The following is a 15,000-nucleotide window of genomic DNA, read 5'->3' on the forward strand; positions in this document are numbered from 1 at the left end:
ATTTACAAAGTATCCCTGACCAACGGCAACACGAAACATTTAAAACGAGACGTGACGCCTGACGGGCGATATATAACAATTTGTTTTCCGACAGAGACAATGTTGTTAACGGCCAGAGTACTCATTTTGCACCTGAGTACGGTGAAAGAATATTATTATATGAGTAAAGAGCATTTTCCAAGTACTCAACAATGTTTGCCACACTCTGAAAAAGTTACCCCCCCCCAAAAAAAAAATACAAGCACCTACTACTACTACTACTACTACTACTACTACTACTACTACTACTACTACTACTACTACTACTACTACTACTACTACTACTACTATTTCTACTACTATACTACTACTACTACTACTACTACTACTATACTACTACTACTACTACTACTAACTACTACTACTACTACACTACATACTACTACTACTACTACTTCACTACACTAACTACTAACTACTACTACTACTACTATACTACTACTACTTACTATATACTATACTACTACTACTACTACTACTACTACTACTACTACTAACTACTACTACTACTACTACTACTACTACTACTACTACTACTACTACTAACTACTACTACTACTACTACTTACTACACTACTACTATACTACTACTATACTACTACTACTACTACTACTACTACTACTACTACTACTACTATACTACACTACTACTACTACTACTACTACTACTACTACTACTACTACTACTACTACTACTACTACTTACTACTACTACTACTATACTACTACTACTACTACTCAACTACTACTACTATACTATATACTAACACTATACTATACTACTACTACTACTTACTACTACTACTACTATACTATATACTACTACTATACTATACTACTACTAACTACCTACTACTAACTACTACTACTAACTATACTACTATTACTACTACTACTACTATATACTACTACTACTACTACTACTACTACTACTTACTTACTATACATACTACTACACTACTATCTACTACTACTACTACACTACTACTACATACTTACTACTACTACTACTTACTACTACTACTACTACTACTACTACTACTACTACTACTACACTACTACTACTACAACTACTACTACTACTACTACTACTAACTACTACTCTACTACTACTACTACTACTACTACTATACTACTACTACTTACTACTACTACTACTACTACTACTACTACTACTATACTACTATACACTACTACTACTACTAACTACTACTACTACTACTACTACTACTACTACTACTACTACACTATACTACTACTACTACTACTACTATAACTCTACTACTACTACTACTACAACTACACACCACACTACTACTACACAATACTACTATACTACTACTACTACTATCACTAACTACTACTACTACATACTACTACTACTACTATCTACTACAACTTCACTACACTTACTACCACACTACACTACTATACTACATACTTACTACTATACTATACTACTACACTACTACTACTATCTACATACTACCCACACTACTACTACATATACTACTATATACTATACTACTAGTATAGTATAGTAGTAGTAGTATAGTACTAGTAGTAGTATAGTATAGTATAGTATAGTAGTTGGTAGTAGTTAGTGTGTGTAGTTGTAGTAGTAGTGGTAGTAGTAGTAGTAGTAGTAGTAGTAGTAGTAGTAGTAGTAGGTAGTAGTAGTAGTAGTAGGTAGTAGTGTGTGTTAGTGTAGTATAGAGAGAGAGAGAGAGAGAGAGAGAGAGAGAGAGAGAGAGAGAGAGAGAGAGAGAGAGAGAAATTCAAGTGAGATGAAAATGAGACTGAGAGAAGAAAAGTGATATGAGATGAGATGAGATTGATGATGATGATGATGATGATGATGATGATGATGATGATGATGATGATGGTGGTGGTGGTGGTGGTGGTGGTGGTAGTGGTGGTGGTTGAGGTGGTGGTGGTGGTGGTGGTGGTGGTGGTGGCGATGATGGTGATAATGGCTTACTACCACGTAACTGTAGATAAAACTAATTCCCCAGACAGCCCACTCCAGGCTAAGCAACAAACTTACCTCGCCCCGTCAGAAACTGTGAATAGAAAGAACGATAAAGAAAAATATAAATCATGAATAAATCGACCATCAATCAATCACATAAAATACAAAATTAATGACAATATAGATACAATAAAGATGACGTCACTCGGGTCTTTGTTATTGCTTTTTGCCATCCGCGTTTATGAGTAATTCTCACTAAACTGTATTATCCAGACTATAAAAGTTCATGGTTACACACAGTTTTGTGTGTTGGTCCGTTATACTTCCGGATGAAAATGTTGTGAGCTCTTTAGCCAAACGCATACTATCTATACGAGATTCAGTCAAAATGAAGAAATATAAAATATTATTCTCCTCCACCTGTAATCAGGTTATAAAGTCTTGTGCGGCTATGTGGTCTAGTGGTATGAAACTCGCTTTCGGATCGGAAGGTCCTGGGTTCGAGCCTCGCGTTCGGCGCATAGTTGAGTCCTTGGAGAAGGCTCTTTACTCACATTCTCTCACCGTACTCAGGTGTAAAACGAGTACTTGGTCGTTAACAGCGTTGTCTTTGTCCTAACAAAAATTTGTAATATCGCCTAACAGGCGTCATGTCCCGTTCTCAATGTTACGTGTTGCTGTTGGCCAGGGACCCCTTGAAAAGCGCTTTGAGCACGTTTAGTGGATATTGCGCTATATAAAAGCTCAAGTTTTATGTTTTTTTAAATATTTCTATAACAGAAAATGCATGAAGTGAGTAGAAAAGTGTCAGAAGACAATAGAGAATAAAAATTTCGCGTTGATGAGGGTTCGAATCCACGACCTACTGTATTATTATGTACCTGAGTGTTTTTATTTCAATACTTAAAAATGAGAGCTTTCATATAGCGCAATATCCACTCGAAGTCCAAAAGCCTTTACAATGGGTGTCTGGCCAACATGACAGCAACACATAACATGTTGGACGAGACATGATGTCTGTTTGGCGATATTACTTTTTTTTTTCGGACAGAACAGCGCTTTAACGACCTGGTACTCATGTTACACCTGAGTACGGTGAGAGAATGTGAGTGAGGAGACTTCTCCAAGACTCAACTATGCGTCAAGCGAGGCTCGAACCCAGCAGGACCTTCCGATCCGAAAGCGAGTGTCATACCACCAGACCACACAGCCGCACAACACACACACACACACACACACACACACACATATAATATATATATATATATATATATATATATATATATATACATATATATGTATATATATTATATATATATATATATATATATTATATATATATATATATATATATATATATATATATATATATATATAAACATTTGAAAGATAATTAAGATTATCTTTCAAATGTTTATAAATAGCTCCTTTTAGCCTAAAGTTGAGCACTATTATTTCATGGTTTTTGTTTTTATATAATATATATATATTATATATATATATATATATAATATATATATATTAATATATAATTTATATATACATGCTTAGCATATAGTTGCATGACTCCACCTATTATATATATAATATACTCGTATATATATATATATATATATATATATATTATATATATATATGTATATATTATATATATATATATATATATATATATATATATATATATATATATGTATTAGTTGGTGTCATACAGCTAAATGTTAAGCATGTAAATAAAATTGTTAAAAAGATCGATCGATTTTAAACAAGGAACAAATGAATAACGAAAAGCCACTTTAATTAAACGCAATGAGCCATGAACTATGACCTTATAATTTCAGTTCTGCTTCATTTCTATTTATCTCGATACCGATAAATATAGAGCAGTAAAGTTAGGTGCCCCAAACGTAAACAATAACAAGTTGCTAGTGATTTCCGTTAGGGACCGGAATAATTTACGCACAATATAGGTCTCCCAATTTTGTAGTTTGAGTTGTAGGCAATACACTTTCAGTATTGAAAATATGTTTACATAAAATCTAACAGTTGCAGAAATAATAATATAAGGCTAAATTATTATGAAAATCAGGCTCCGAATAATTCTCGTTTTGTTCACACCAGCGCAATAATTTGCTCTGGTCTAAAAATAGATAGACTGTAACTTTTGATAAATTTTAGAAAATTTTACCTTTTGTTCCATAAAATATCCATATCTAGACATTATTTGTTGCATGATCGAGTATTTATGAATATGTGTTTCTTTTGCCACCTAACAGCCAAATTTTAAAGGTTATTTTTTTCTATTATTTACATTGGAACGTGAGCTGTCAAGACAGGAACATGTGGTTTGCCACGTGCTTCTCGACCTTTGTTTACGTTTGGGGCACCTAACTTTACTGCTCTATTGCGAAAGAATTCACAGTTAGCCTCAATCGCTCTTGTGATAGAAATATTATAGATATTATTATTCAGGGGCGTGGCTACATTGTTGATTTGGTGCCTGGCACCGCATCCAAAAGTGGATTACAGCATTTTGAAAAACCCTGAGAATTGGAATATACCGCCTCTTACTTATTTGAGTAAGTCTTTTCTTTAGATTTTTTTCCCTTTCTTTTGTATTTACAAATACAGCATGTTTTATGTCATTTTCTTCTGGTTCTGGCACCACATTAAACTGTAAGCATGCCACGCCACTGATTATAATGTAGTTTTTTTATATGATATTGATTTCCCAACGAGGGTGGGACGTCCGGCCGTTGATTTTGAATAGCTTTTGAAACCATTTTTTAGAAAGGTCTATTCTGTCGAATCTACTCTGGAAAAAGAATCGCGTATTTAAAATTTTGGCCAGAAATCTCGCCCTTCGAAAATCTATTGATTAAAATGAATCTCCTCTTGATAAAATCTCCCAAACCTGGGACTTCCGAGAAGTCCCAGGTTTGAGAGTTTATAGCAAGAGGCGGATCGTTTTAAAAGATCGATATTTGAAGAAATAGATTTCTGGCCAAATTTTGAAATACGTGTTATTCCCAAGTTTGGCATTTTTTCTGCGTGTTTGTCTTTTTCAACTGAAGAAAAGGGCTAGAGGGGGGACCCATAAAAAAGTGCCTTTGAATTTTATTTGTAACCAAACGTCCCGAAACGGTAATCTCTCAGCGTGGACTTGTTTAACCGAACCAGCGACCAACTGAGCTCTAGCCCTTGGGTCTTGGGCCATGACGTTGACGTAGAAGTTGGACGCCTATCTCAGCGTGATCAAAAACCCAAAACAAACTTCATTTTAACTCAAATTTATCAACTTTGAGAGAAATAAATATGCTTTATCCGATAGGGATTAATGTAATTTCATGGTACTGCAATGAGCTAAAAAAAAAAACATGTAATAATCATCATCATCATCATTGCCTTTTTCACCTGGTCAGGGTATAGCCCCCAAAACAACAAACACATGCTTTTACCTATCCCAAAAATTCATCTATCATCATCATCATCATCATCATCATCATTGCCTTTTTCACCCTGGGTCAGGGTATAGGCCACAGACAAACAGTTTCCATCCTTCTCTATCATCATCATCATCATCATCATCATCATTGCCTTTTTCACCCTGGGTCAGGGTATAGGCCACAGACAACTTCATCCTTATCACATCATCATCATCAATCATCCTTTTCACCTGTCAGTTAGCCACAGACAACATTCCATCCTCTATCCGAGCCAACTTTTTTATCTCATTCCAGGTCTTACCACTTCTCTGTATATCAGCTTCTTTAATTCTTCTCCATGTTCCTCGTGGCCTTCCCCTTGATCTTCTGCCCTGAGGGTTCCAGTCCAATACTTTCTTTGTTATAGTTGAGTCATTCTTTCTAAGCGTGTGTCCAATTGTAGCCATCGTTAATATAATATAGCCTGACACTAGAACCCTCCAGGACTGGCAGTTTGACGTCATATTTTAGGTTTGTGTAGCGTCTAGTGAGTTGTCGTTAGTAGAGCTCATGGAAACAAGTTATTTCATTGGTTGAACTATTGAATACAACTCACGATTTGTTTTCTTTTGTGGCAAAAGACTGGCATTTTGACGTCATTTTTTGGTCAGTATCAGGCCATAACTTTAGAATGGCTAGGGTCCAATCCACCACCGTCGTCTTCTTCCTATTTTCTCTCCCATAATAATTATCCAGTGATTTTTGTAAAACGTTAAGTTTAATCGACATGACAGTTCACCCTGACCTGCAAGCGTTTCGTGACGTCTATTAAAGGGTAGAAATGTCGAAACGGCTTTATTCTTTGTAGGTTAACAATAATTTGTGCTTGGAGTTTTGGAGCTTTAAAGATATCAACATTTGGGACTTGTTTTGTTGTTTTTTTTTGTTTTTGTTTTTTGTTTCTGTTTTTGTTTTGTTTTGTTTTTGTTTTTTGCTTTTTATTTTTGTTATTTAATGTATTGGGGCATTATTTAAGGATATTAAATTATTATTCTCGTTTTTTAATGCTTATGCAAATATGCAGTGAAAAATTGTTTACCAAATTGACATTTTGTTTGTAAATATACGATGTTGTGTACTTATAAAATCTATCAATAGGGAATAAACGTGTGATGTCAAAAAAACTGGTTCCTATCTCAATGGAAGTGTAAAACCACTCTACCGAAGAACTGGATAAATGCTTTGTGTAAATTATAACCTTCTGTTTTCAAAGAAATGACATGTTATTTTCTAGCTTTTCCGCTATGTGGTCTAGTCGCTTTCGGATCGGAAGGTCCTGGGTTCGAGCCTCCCTCGGCGCATAGTTGAGTCCTTAGTCTTTACTCACATTATCTCACCGTACTCAGTTGTAAAATGAGTAAGTACCTGGCCGTTAACAGCGTTGTCTCTGTCTTAAAAAAAAAATTTGTAATTCCGCCTAACAGGCTTCATGTCCCGTTTTATGTTAAGTGTTGCTGTTGACCAGGGGCCCCTTGTAAAGCGCTTTGAGCACGTTTAGTGGATATTGCGCTATATAAGAGTTCAATTAATTTATTTTTGTTGGTATAAGTATATGTTGACCGTCAATAAAGTAAAGCACTTTGAGCACATTTAGTGGATATTGCGCTATATAAGAGTTTCTGGAATGACAGAATTTATGAAGGACAACAGACAAAGCGGAAAGAAGCTGATAATGATATACAGAGAAGTGGTAAGACCTGGAATGAGATTTTTTTTTAAAAAAGTTAGCTCAGGATAGAGAGGGATGGAAACTGTTTGTCTGTGGCCTATACCCTGACCCAGGGTGAAAAAGGCAATGATGATGATGATGATGATGATGATGATGATGATAGAGAAGGATGGAAACTGTTTATCTGTGGCCTATACCCTGACACAGGGTGAAAAAGGCAATGATGATGATGATGATAGAGAAGGATGGAAACTGTTTGTCTTTGGCCTATACCCTGACCCAGGGTGAAAAAAGGCAATGACGATGATGATGATGATAGAGAAGGATGGAAACTGTTTGTCTGTGGCCTATACCCTGACCAGGGTGAAAAATGCAATGATATGATGATGAATGATGATGATGATAGAGAAGGATGGAAACTGTTGTCTGTGGCCTATACCCTGACCCAGGGTGAAAAAGCAATGATGATGATGATGATGATGATAGAGAAGGATGGAAACTGTCTGTCTGTGGCCTATACCCTGACCAGGGTGAAAAAGGCAATGATGATGATGATGAATGATTAGAGAAGGATGGAAACTGTCTGTCTTGGCCTATACCCTGACCAGGGTGAAAAAGGCAATGATGATGATGATGATGATGGATATGAGAAGGATGGAAACTGTCTGTCTATGGCCTATACCCTGACCCAGGGTGAAAAAGGCAATGAATGATGAGATGATGATGAATGATAGAGAAGGATGGAAACTGTCTGTCTGTGGCCTATACCCTGACCAGGGTGAAAAAGGCAATGATGATGATGATGATAGAGAATGGATGGATAAACTGTCTGTCTTGGCCTATACCCTGACCAGGGTGAAAAAGCAAGATGATGATGATGATGAGAGATGATGTGATGATGATGAAAGGCATGATGATGATGATGATGAGGATGATAGAGAAGGATGGAAACTGTCTGTTTGTGGCCTATAACCTGACCCAGGGTGAAAAAGGCAATGATGATGATGATGATGATGATAGAGAAGGATGGAAACTGTTTGTCTGTGGCCTATACCCTGACACAGGGTGAAAAAGGCAATGATGATGATGATGATAGAGAAGGATGGAAACTGTCTGTCTGTGGCCTATGCCCTGACACAGGGTGAAAAAGGCAATGATGATGATGATGATAGAGAAGGATGGAAACTGTCTGTCTATGGCCTATACCCTAAACCAGGGTGAAAAAGGCAATGATGATAATAGAGAAGGATGGAAACTGTCTGTCTATGGCCTATACCCTGACCCAGGGTAAAAAAGGCAATGATGATGACGATGCGCTATATAAAGCTCAATTTCTTTCTAAAGATCATCCATCCTCGCGCCTTAACGTCCCGTCATCCCTAGAATCTGTCTATACATCCTGCTACTAACTAAGATATATCTGACATTTATCACATATTCAATATGTAAACTAGTTTTCATTAGTCCTCCTTACATACATACACACTTCCGATGATTTTGAAACCGGAAATGTAGAAGTTGTGACGTCACAACTTTCCTTCCCTATTTGATTTTTTCTTCTGTTTGTATTATTATTATTATTATTATTATTATTATTATTATTATTATTATTATTATTATTATTATTATTATTATTATTATATTATTATTATTATTTATAATTATTATTATTATCATTATATTATTATTATGTTATTACTTTTATATTCGTTGTTTGCCTGCTTTATTATTGATTTACTTATTTGATTTGTTGAAAAAATATATTCTTGTATGAGTTACATTGACAATTGCCTAAAATAAACGTTTTGGAACTTTTGAACTTATTTTATATATATATATATATATATATTATATATATATATATATATAATATATATATATATATATATATATATATTATAATGAATAATGAATGAATGAATGAATGAATGAATGAATGAATGAATGAATGAATGAATGAATTTATATAGCGCCTAGATCCACAATGTGCTCAGAGGCGCTTTACAATGCAAATAAAACACAACAATAAATTGATAATTTCAGCATAAAATCTATCATATTGGAATAGCATCAATCAATTTGTAATTTAATTATCACGCACTGTAATACAAGATGAAAATTGAGGATATCTATAATATGTAGTAGGCCTGATAGAAATGTTAAACATCAAATGATTTTCTAAAGAGATGTGTTTTAAACCAAATACCATGAAATAATAGTGTTCATATATATATATATACATATGAGTGTTGGTGGGTACTTGTAGGTACGAAAGTGCTCGATAATGGTGGTTAGAGCTAATATATAATGCAAATTTTCACTCACATTTTTGTGGCCGAGACGACTCGTTTCTGTGTTTTTTACACTTCTTCAGTCGGCGTAATCCATTGTAATGTCCATTGTAATGGATTACGCCGATCGAAGAAGTGTAAAAAACACAGAAACGAGTCGTCTCGGCCACAAAAATGTGAGTGAAAATTTGCATTATATATATATATGAAAAAATATCAGAGTATTTAAGGGTCTTTCTGACCTATGTTACCCTGAACGAAAATGATTTGATTTGACATGAAATAAAATACAATTGTTGATTCTGTTATTATTCACGTTAATGCTTTTATTTATTATTTACAACGTGTACTTATTGACAGGTCTGGCAACCTAAATTGTTATGATATCATTGTTGTAACGGAAATGAAATAAAAATAAAATTGAGTTTTATATAGCGCAATTTCCACTAAATGTGCCCAAAGCGCTTTACAAGGGGTCCCTGGTCAACAGCAACATTTAACATGTAGGATGGGACATGCCGCCTGTTAGGCGATAATACAATTTTTCGGACAAAGACAACGCTGTTAACAGCCAGGTACTCATTTTACACCTGAGTACGGTGAGAGAATGTTAGTAAAGAGCCTTTTCCAAGGACTCAACTCTGCGCCGAGCGCGAGGCTCGAACCCAGGACCTTCCGATCCGAAAGCGAGTGTCATACCACTAGACCATATAGCCGCACATGCCTACTCTCAAACCAACGTAAACTATGGTCTATTACAACAGTGTTTAAGCGAGCCCATATATGCGTTCGGTTATCAGACCTTTCAATGTGTGTAAGTTGGCTGTCATGCGAGGATGGATGATCTTTATTGACGATCAGCATATATTTATACTTTTTTTTAATTAATTGAACTCTTATATAGCGCAATATCTACTAAACGTGCTCAAATCGCTTTACAAGGGGCCCCTGCCAACAGCAACACTTAGTCTGTGTTGTGTCCTCTTTTATTCGAGTCACATTTACTCGCGTTTTGTTTTTGTTTTCTCCACATCATTAGTCTTGTTGCTATTAGCAACGGCGGAAGTTGATGTTTTGACACAACAATGATATACACAATGACTAATCAATCGCTTCTCCGTGAGTTCAAAGTCTTTTTGATGAAAAAATAACGACAAATATTGAATTGTATGCTTCAATTTATTAGACGAAGACAGATACTGTTATCTCATTCGTCCTTAGTGTTTTATTCATCGTGTTTTGTTGATAAAGGGGAAACCCTAAACGTCCACAGAATCTGTTTTCGTCTAATAAATTGAAGCTTACAATTCAACAGTTATCGTTATTTTTTTTTTTCTTCGAGCTTCAAACAGCAATATTTTCATGAAAGTCTTTTTATGGAAATCTACGGCATTTCCTCATTCATTGTGGCTTTTGTTTGGATGGGAATGGGAGAGTTGGAAGAGACGCGGAATTTATGAGTTATTGGAAAAAAATCAATAATGGATGCGGAGCTTGTGCGGTCCAGTTAATTAATGATCGCAGGTTATGGGAGCCATAACAGTAAATAACAAATCCATGTAACTAATATACAAATGTGTGTGATATAGTGTGTGTTTGTGTGTGTGTGTTTCAAACGTCTTCATTCTTGATCTGACTGCACCACTGTGTCAATGTCGATGGCCGAGCAATCCATAATTATTAATTATGTGTGGAAACAAGTCAAGCGATGTTGAGCGTTATCAATGCTCGGGTGGAAAACAATGATTGAAAAAAATATGGCCCTTGTGTCGTGACCTTAGGTAAGACACTTAAATTCACATTATCCCCAATCACGAGAAAACCTGGCCCTTGTGTAGTGACCTTGGGTAAGACACTTAAAGTCACATTATCCCCAATCACGAGAAAACCTGGCCCTTGTGTCGTGACCTTGGGCAAGACACTTAAAGTCACATTATCCCCAGTCACGAGAAAATCTGGCCCTTGTGTCGTGACCTTGGGTAATGGAAATTAATATCACATTATCCCCAATCACGAGAAAACCTGGCCCTTGTGTCATGACCTTTGGCAAGACACTTAAAGTCACATTATCCCTAATCACGAGAAAACCTGGCCCTTGTGTCGTGACCTTGGGTAAGACACTTAAAGTCACATTATCCCTAATCACGAGAAAACCTGGCCCTTGTGTCGTGACCTTGGGCAAGACACTTAAAGTCACATTATCCCCAATCACGAGAAAATCTGGCCCTTGTGTCGTGACCTTGGGTAATGGAAATTAATATCACATTATCCCCAATCACGAGAAAACCTGGCCCTTGTGTCATGACCTTTGGCAAGACACTTAAAGTCACATTATCCCTAATCACGAGAAAACCTGGCCCTTGTGTCGTGACCTTGGGTAAGACACTTAAAGTCACATTATCCCTAATCACGAGAAAACCTGGCCCTTGTGTCGTGACCTTGGGCAAGACACTTAAAGTCACATTATCCCCAATCACGAGAAAATCTGGCCCTTGTGTCGTGACCTTGGGTAATGGAAATTAATATCACATTATCCCCAATCACGAGAAAACCTGGCCCTTGTGTCATGACCTTTGGCAAGACACTTAAAGTCACATTATCCCTAATCACGAGAAAATCTGGCCCTTGTGTCGTGACCTTGGGTAAGACACTTAAAGTCACATTATCCCCAATCATAAGAGCTTCAGGCAATGACTGATATTTTTTTTAATGCTACGACAAAAAAGAACGCCTGCAGACAACGTGTAGTGTGTGATATGGACAATTGGTGAAACTAACAGAGCATTATCAGTGCGGCTATATGGTCTAGGGGTATGATACTCGCTTTTGGATCGGAAGGTCCTGGGTTCGAGCCTCGCGCTCGGCGCATAGTTGAGTCCTTGGAAAAGGCTCTTTACTCACATTCTTTCGCCGTACTCATGTGTAAAATGAGTACCTGGCCGTTAACAGCGTTGTCTTTGTCCGAAAAATTGCAATATCGCCTAACAGGCGTCATGTCCCGTCCTACATGTTAAATGTTATTGTTGACCAGGGACCCCCATTCAGTGGATATTGCTCTATATAAAGCTCAATTTTTTTTTAAATATTTATGAACCGCAATGAACATTGTGAATCGGTTAAAATGCGTGATGTAAATGTTCCTACATTATGTATTCATCTTGCTCTTGATTAAAAAAAAAAACAAATAATTACGCCCTTCCGCCACAACATGATAAGGCATCGTCGCCTAGGCATTCCATGAAGGAATATAGATAATTCATCAAACAAGATGTCTGGTGTCAACAGGAATCACCCATGTTGTCCAAGTGAGCAATTTGGGAGTTAATAATTTTGCCCAAGGAAAGAAAAATGAAAGTTCCTGAAGCGGGAGTCGAACCCTGGACCTTCCGAGTCACAGTGCAATGCCTTAACCACTTGACCACTTCGTCCCCCGCCGCCTTTTCGCCCCGCTCCCGGTCAACTTCGTCTAAATTCCACCTCAATGCTTGTTTGTTTTATTTCTATTTTATTTTTTGGGTTTGTTTTTTTTTTTTTTGTGTATGTTTTATTTTTTTCTGCGTCCCAACCGCCGGGCATTTAGGCGACCGTCACTGTATTATGACACAGATGACGTTTTAAGTAGGTGAGATTCTGTTGATCGTAACATTCTTGGTGGGTGTGTAAATTAAAGGGTATCTATAACATCGTTTTTGGTATTCAGTTGGAATTAACTGATTGTTGAAAATTGAGTAAGAAGGATTAAGCAAGAATAACGAAATTTTAAGATTTTTGAAGTATAGAAGAAAACCATTCCTTATATATTTATATTATTTATTTTTATTATCTGTTTAATATACATTGTAAATTAAATTATAATACGTTTGTACAAAACATTACCTTTTTGGGATGCAATACATTATTATTATTATTATTATTATTATTATTATTATTATTATTATTATTATTATTATTATTATTATTATTATTATTATTATTATTATTATTATTATTATTGTTATTATTATTATTATTATTATTATTATTATTATTATTATTATTATTATTATTATTATTATTATTATTATTGTTGTTGTTGTTATTATTATTATCATTATTATTATTATTATTATTATTATTATTATTATTATTATTATTATTATTATATTATTATTATTATTATTGTTGTTGTTGTTGTTGTTATTATTATTATTAATATTATTATTGTTATTATTATTATTATTATTATTATTATTATTATTATTATTACTATTATTATTATTATTGTTGTTGTTGTTGTTGTTGTTATTATTATTATTATTAATATTATTATTATTATTATTATCATTATTATTATTATTATTATTATTATTATTATTATTATTATTATTATTATTATTATCATTATTATTATTATTATTATTATTATTATTATTATTATTATTATTATTATTAATATTATTATTAATGAAAATAATATTCTACACTTATACAAACGCTAGAAAAGGGCAAAGTAATCCTTCATAGCGATTAGGTCCGTGTAGCCGGTGTTTATCCCGGTTTCTATGGCGTGAAACGGACAATAGCAATTGCTTGTTACCCTTAAAATAGAAGGCTAGTCTATCCACACAAAAAAGTACTTTCCACCAGATCAACGGACCCAGCAACCAAATTACTGGTAGTGGGACAGCAGTGTTGGTAAGAAGAAAAAAATATCTCGACTTCACCCGGAATTGATCTCGATCGTGTGAAACAAGTGCTCTACCAACTGAGCTATCGGTACCCCTAAGCTAAACTTAAAATAAAATTTGTGCGGCTATGTGGTCTTATGGTATGCCATTCGCTTTCGGATCGGAAGGTCCTGGGTTCGAGCCTCGCTCGGCGCATAGTTGAGTCCTTGGAAAAGGCTCTTTACTCACATTCTCTCGAAGTACTCAGGTGTACAATGTGTACCTGGCCGTTAACAGCATTGTCTCTGTCCGAAAAAAAATTGTAATATCGCCTAACAGGCATCATGTCCCGCCCTTAATGTTAGGTGTAGCTGTTGGTCAGGGACCCCTTGTAAAGCGCTTTGAGCATGTTTAGTGGATATTGCGCTATATAAAAAAGCTCCATTTTTTGAAATCGTCAGATCCGCGTGGACATAAAACCATTTTGAGACGGGCAGCGTAGCTCAGCGGTATAGTCTTTGCTTCGAGTTCGAACACCCCCGCTGCCTTGGACAAGTCACCTCGCCCTAGCTCAGTTTGCGGCGCTGCACTGCGGCTGACGCCCGGGTTATTCCATCCTTCCCTTGGAATAGACAGGACCTAAAGTCAAATTTCCCCCTATGAGATGAATTAAGAGAATTTCATTTATTTTATTTTATTTTATTTTATTTTATTTCATTAGAATACCTAGTCACAAATATTTATTTGAAGTCTAAACCTACCGGCAGTGAGAATTGAGAACAAAATAAGTCCAGAAGTCCAGGACACACTTGTCACGATCGCCATCTCGTTACCGTGAACAAGGCAGGCAAGCAGGAAAGTAGAAGTCACCGAGGTGTGTTCTTGGATTACATACAACTCC

General features: G+C 35.6%; 1 protein-coding gene across 1 annotated transcript in view; it reads right to left on the reverse strand.

The window, feature by feature from the left end:
* LOC144957994 (uncharacterized) overlaps positions 1-15,000 on the reverse strand; it is a 32,321-nt gene that overhangs the window by 17,101 nt on the left and 220 nt on the right. The window contains exons 1-2 of the mRNA XM_078889572.1: positions 14,861-15,000; positions 2,087-2,102 (exon numbers count right to left, since the gene is read on the reverse strand). The exon at positions 14,861-15,000 is cut by the window's right edge and continues 220 nt beyond it. Coding sequence (XP_078745698.1) covers positions 2,087-2,102; positions 14,861-14,924 — 80 coding nt within the window. The 5' untranslated portion in view covers positions 14,925-15,000. The remainder of the gene's footprint in view (positions 1-2,086; positions 2,103-14,860) is intronic.

This window comes from Berghia stephanieae, chromosome 12 (assembly GCF_034508935.2).
Source record: "Berghia stephanieae isolate SIO BIC M18660-M18661 chromosome 12, UCSD_Bste_1.3, whole genome shotgun sequence".
NCBI classification, from domain to species: Eukaryota; Metazoa; Mollusca; class Gastropoda; order Nudibranchia; family Aeolidiidae; genus Berghia; species Berghia stephanieae.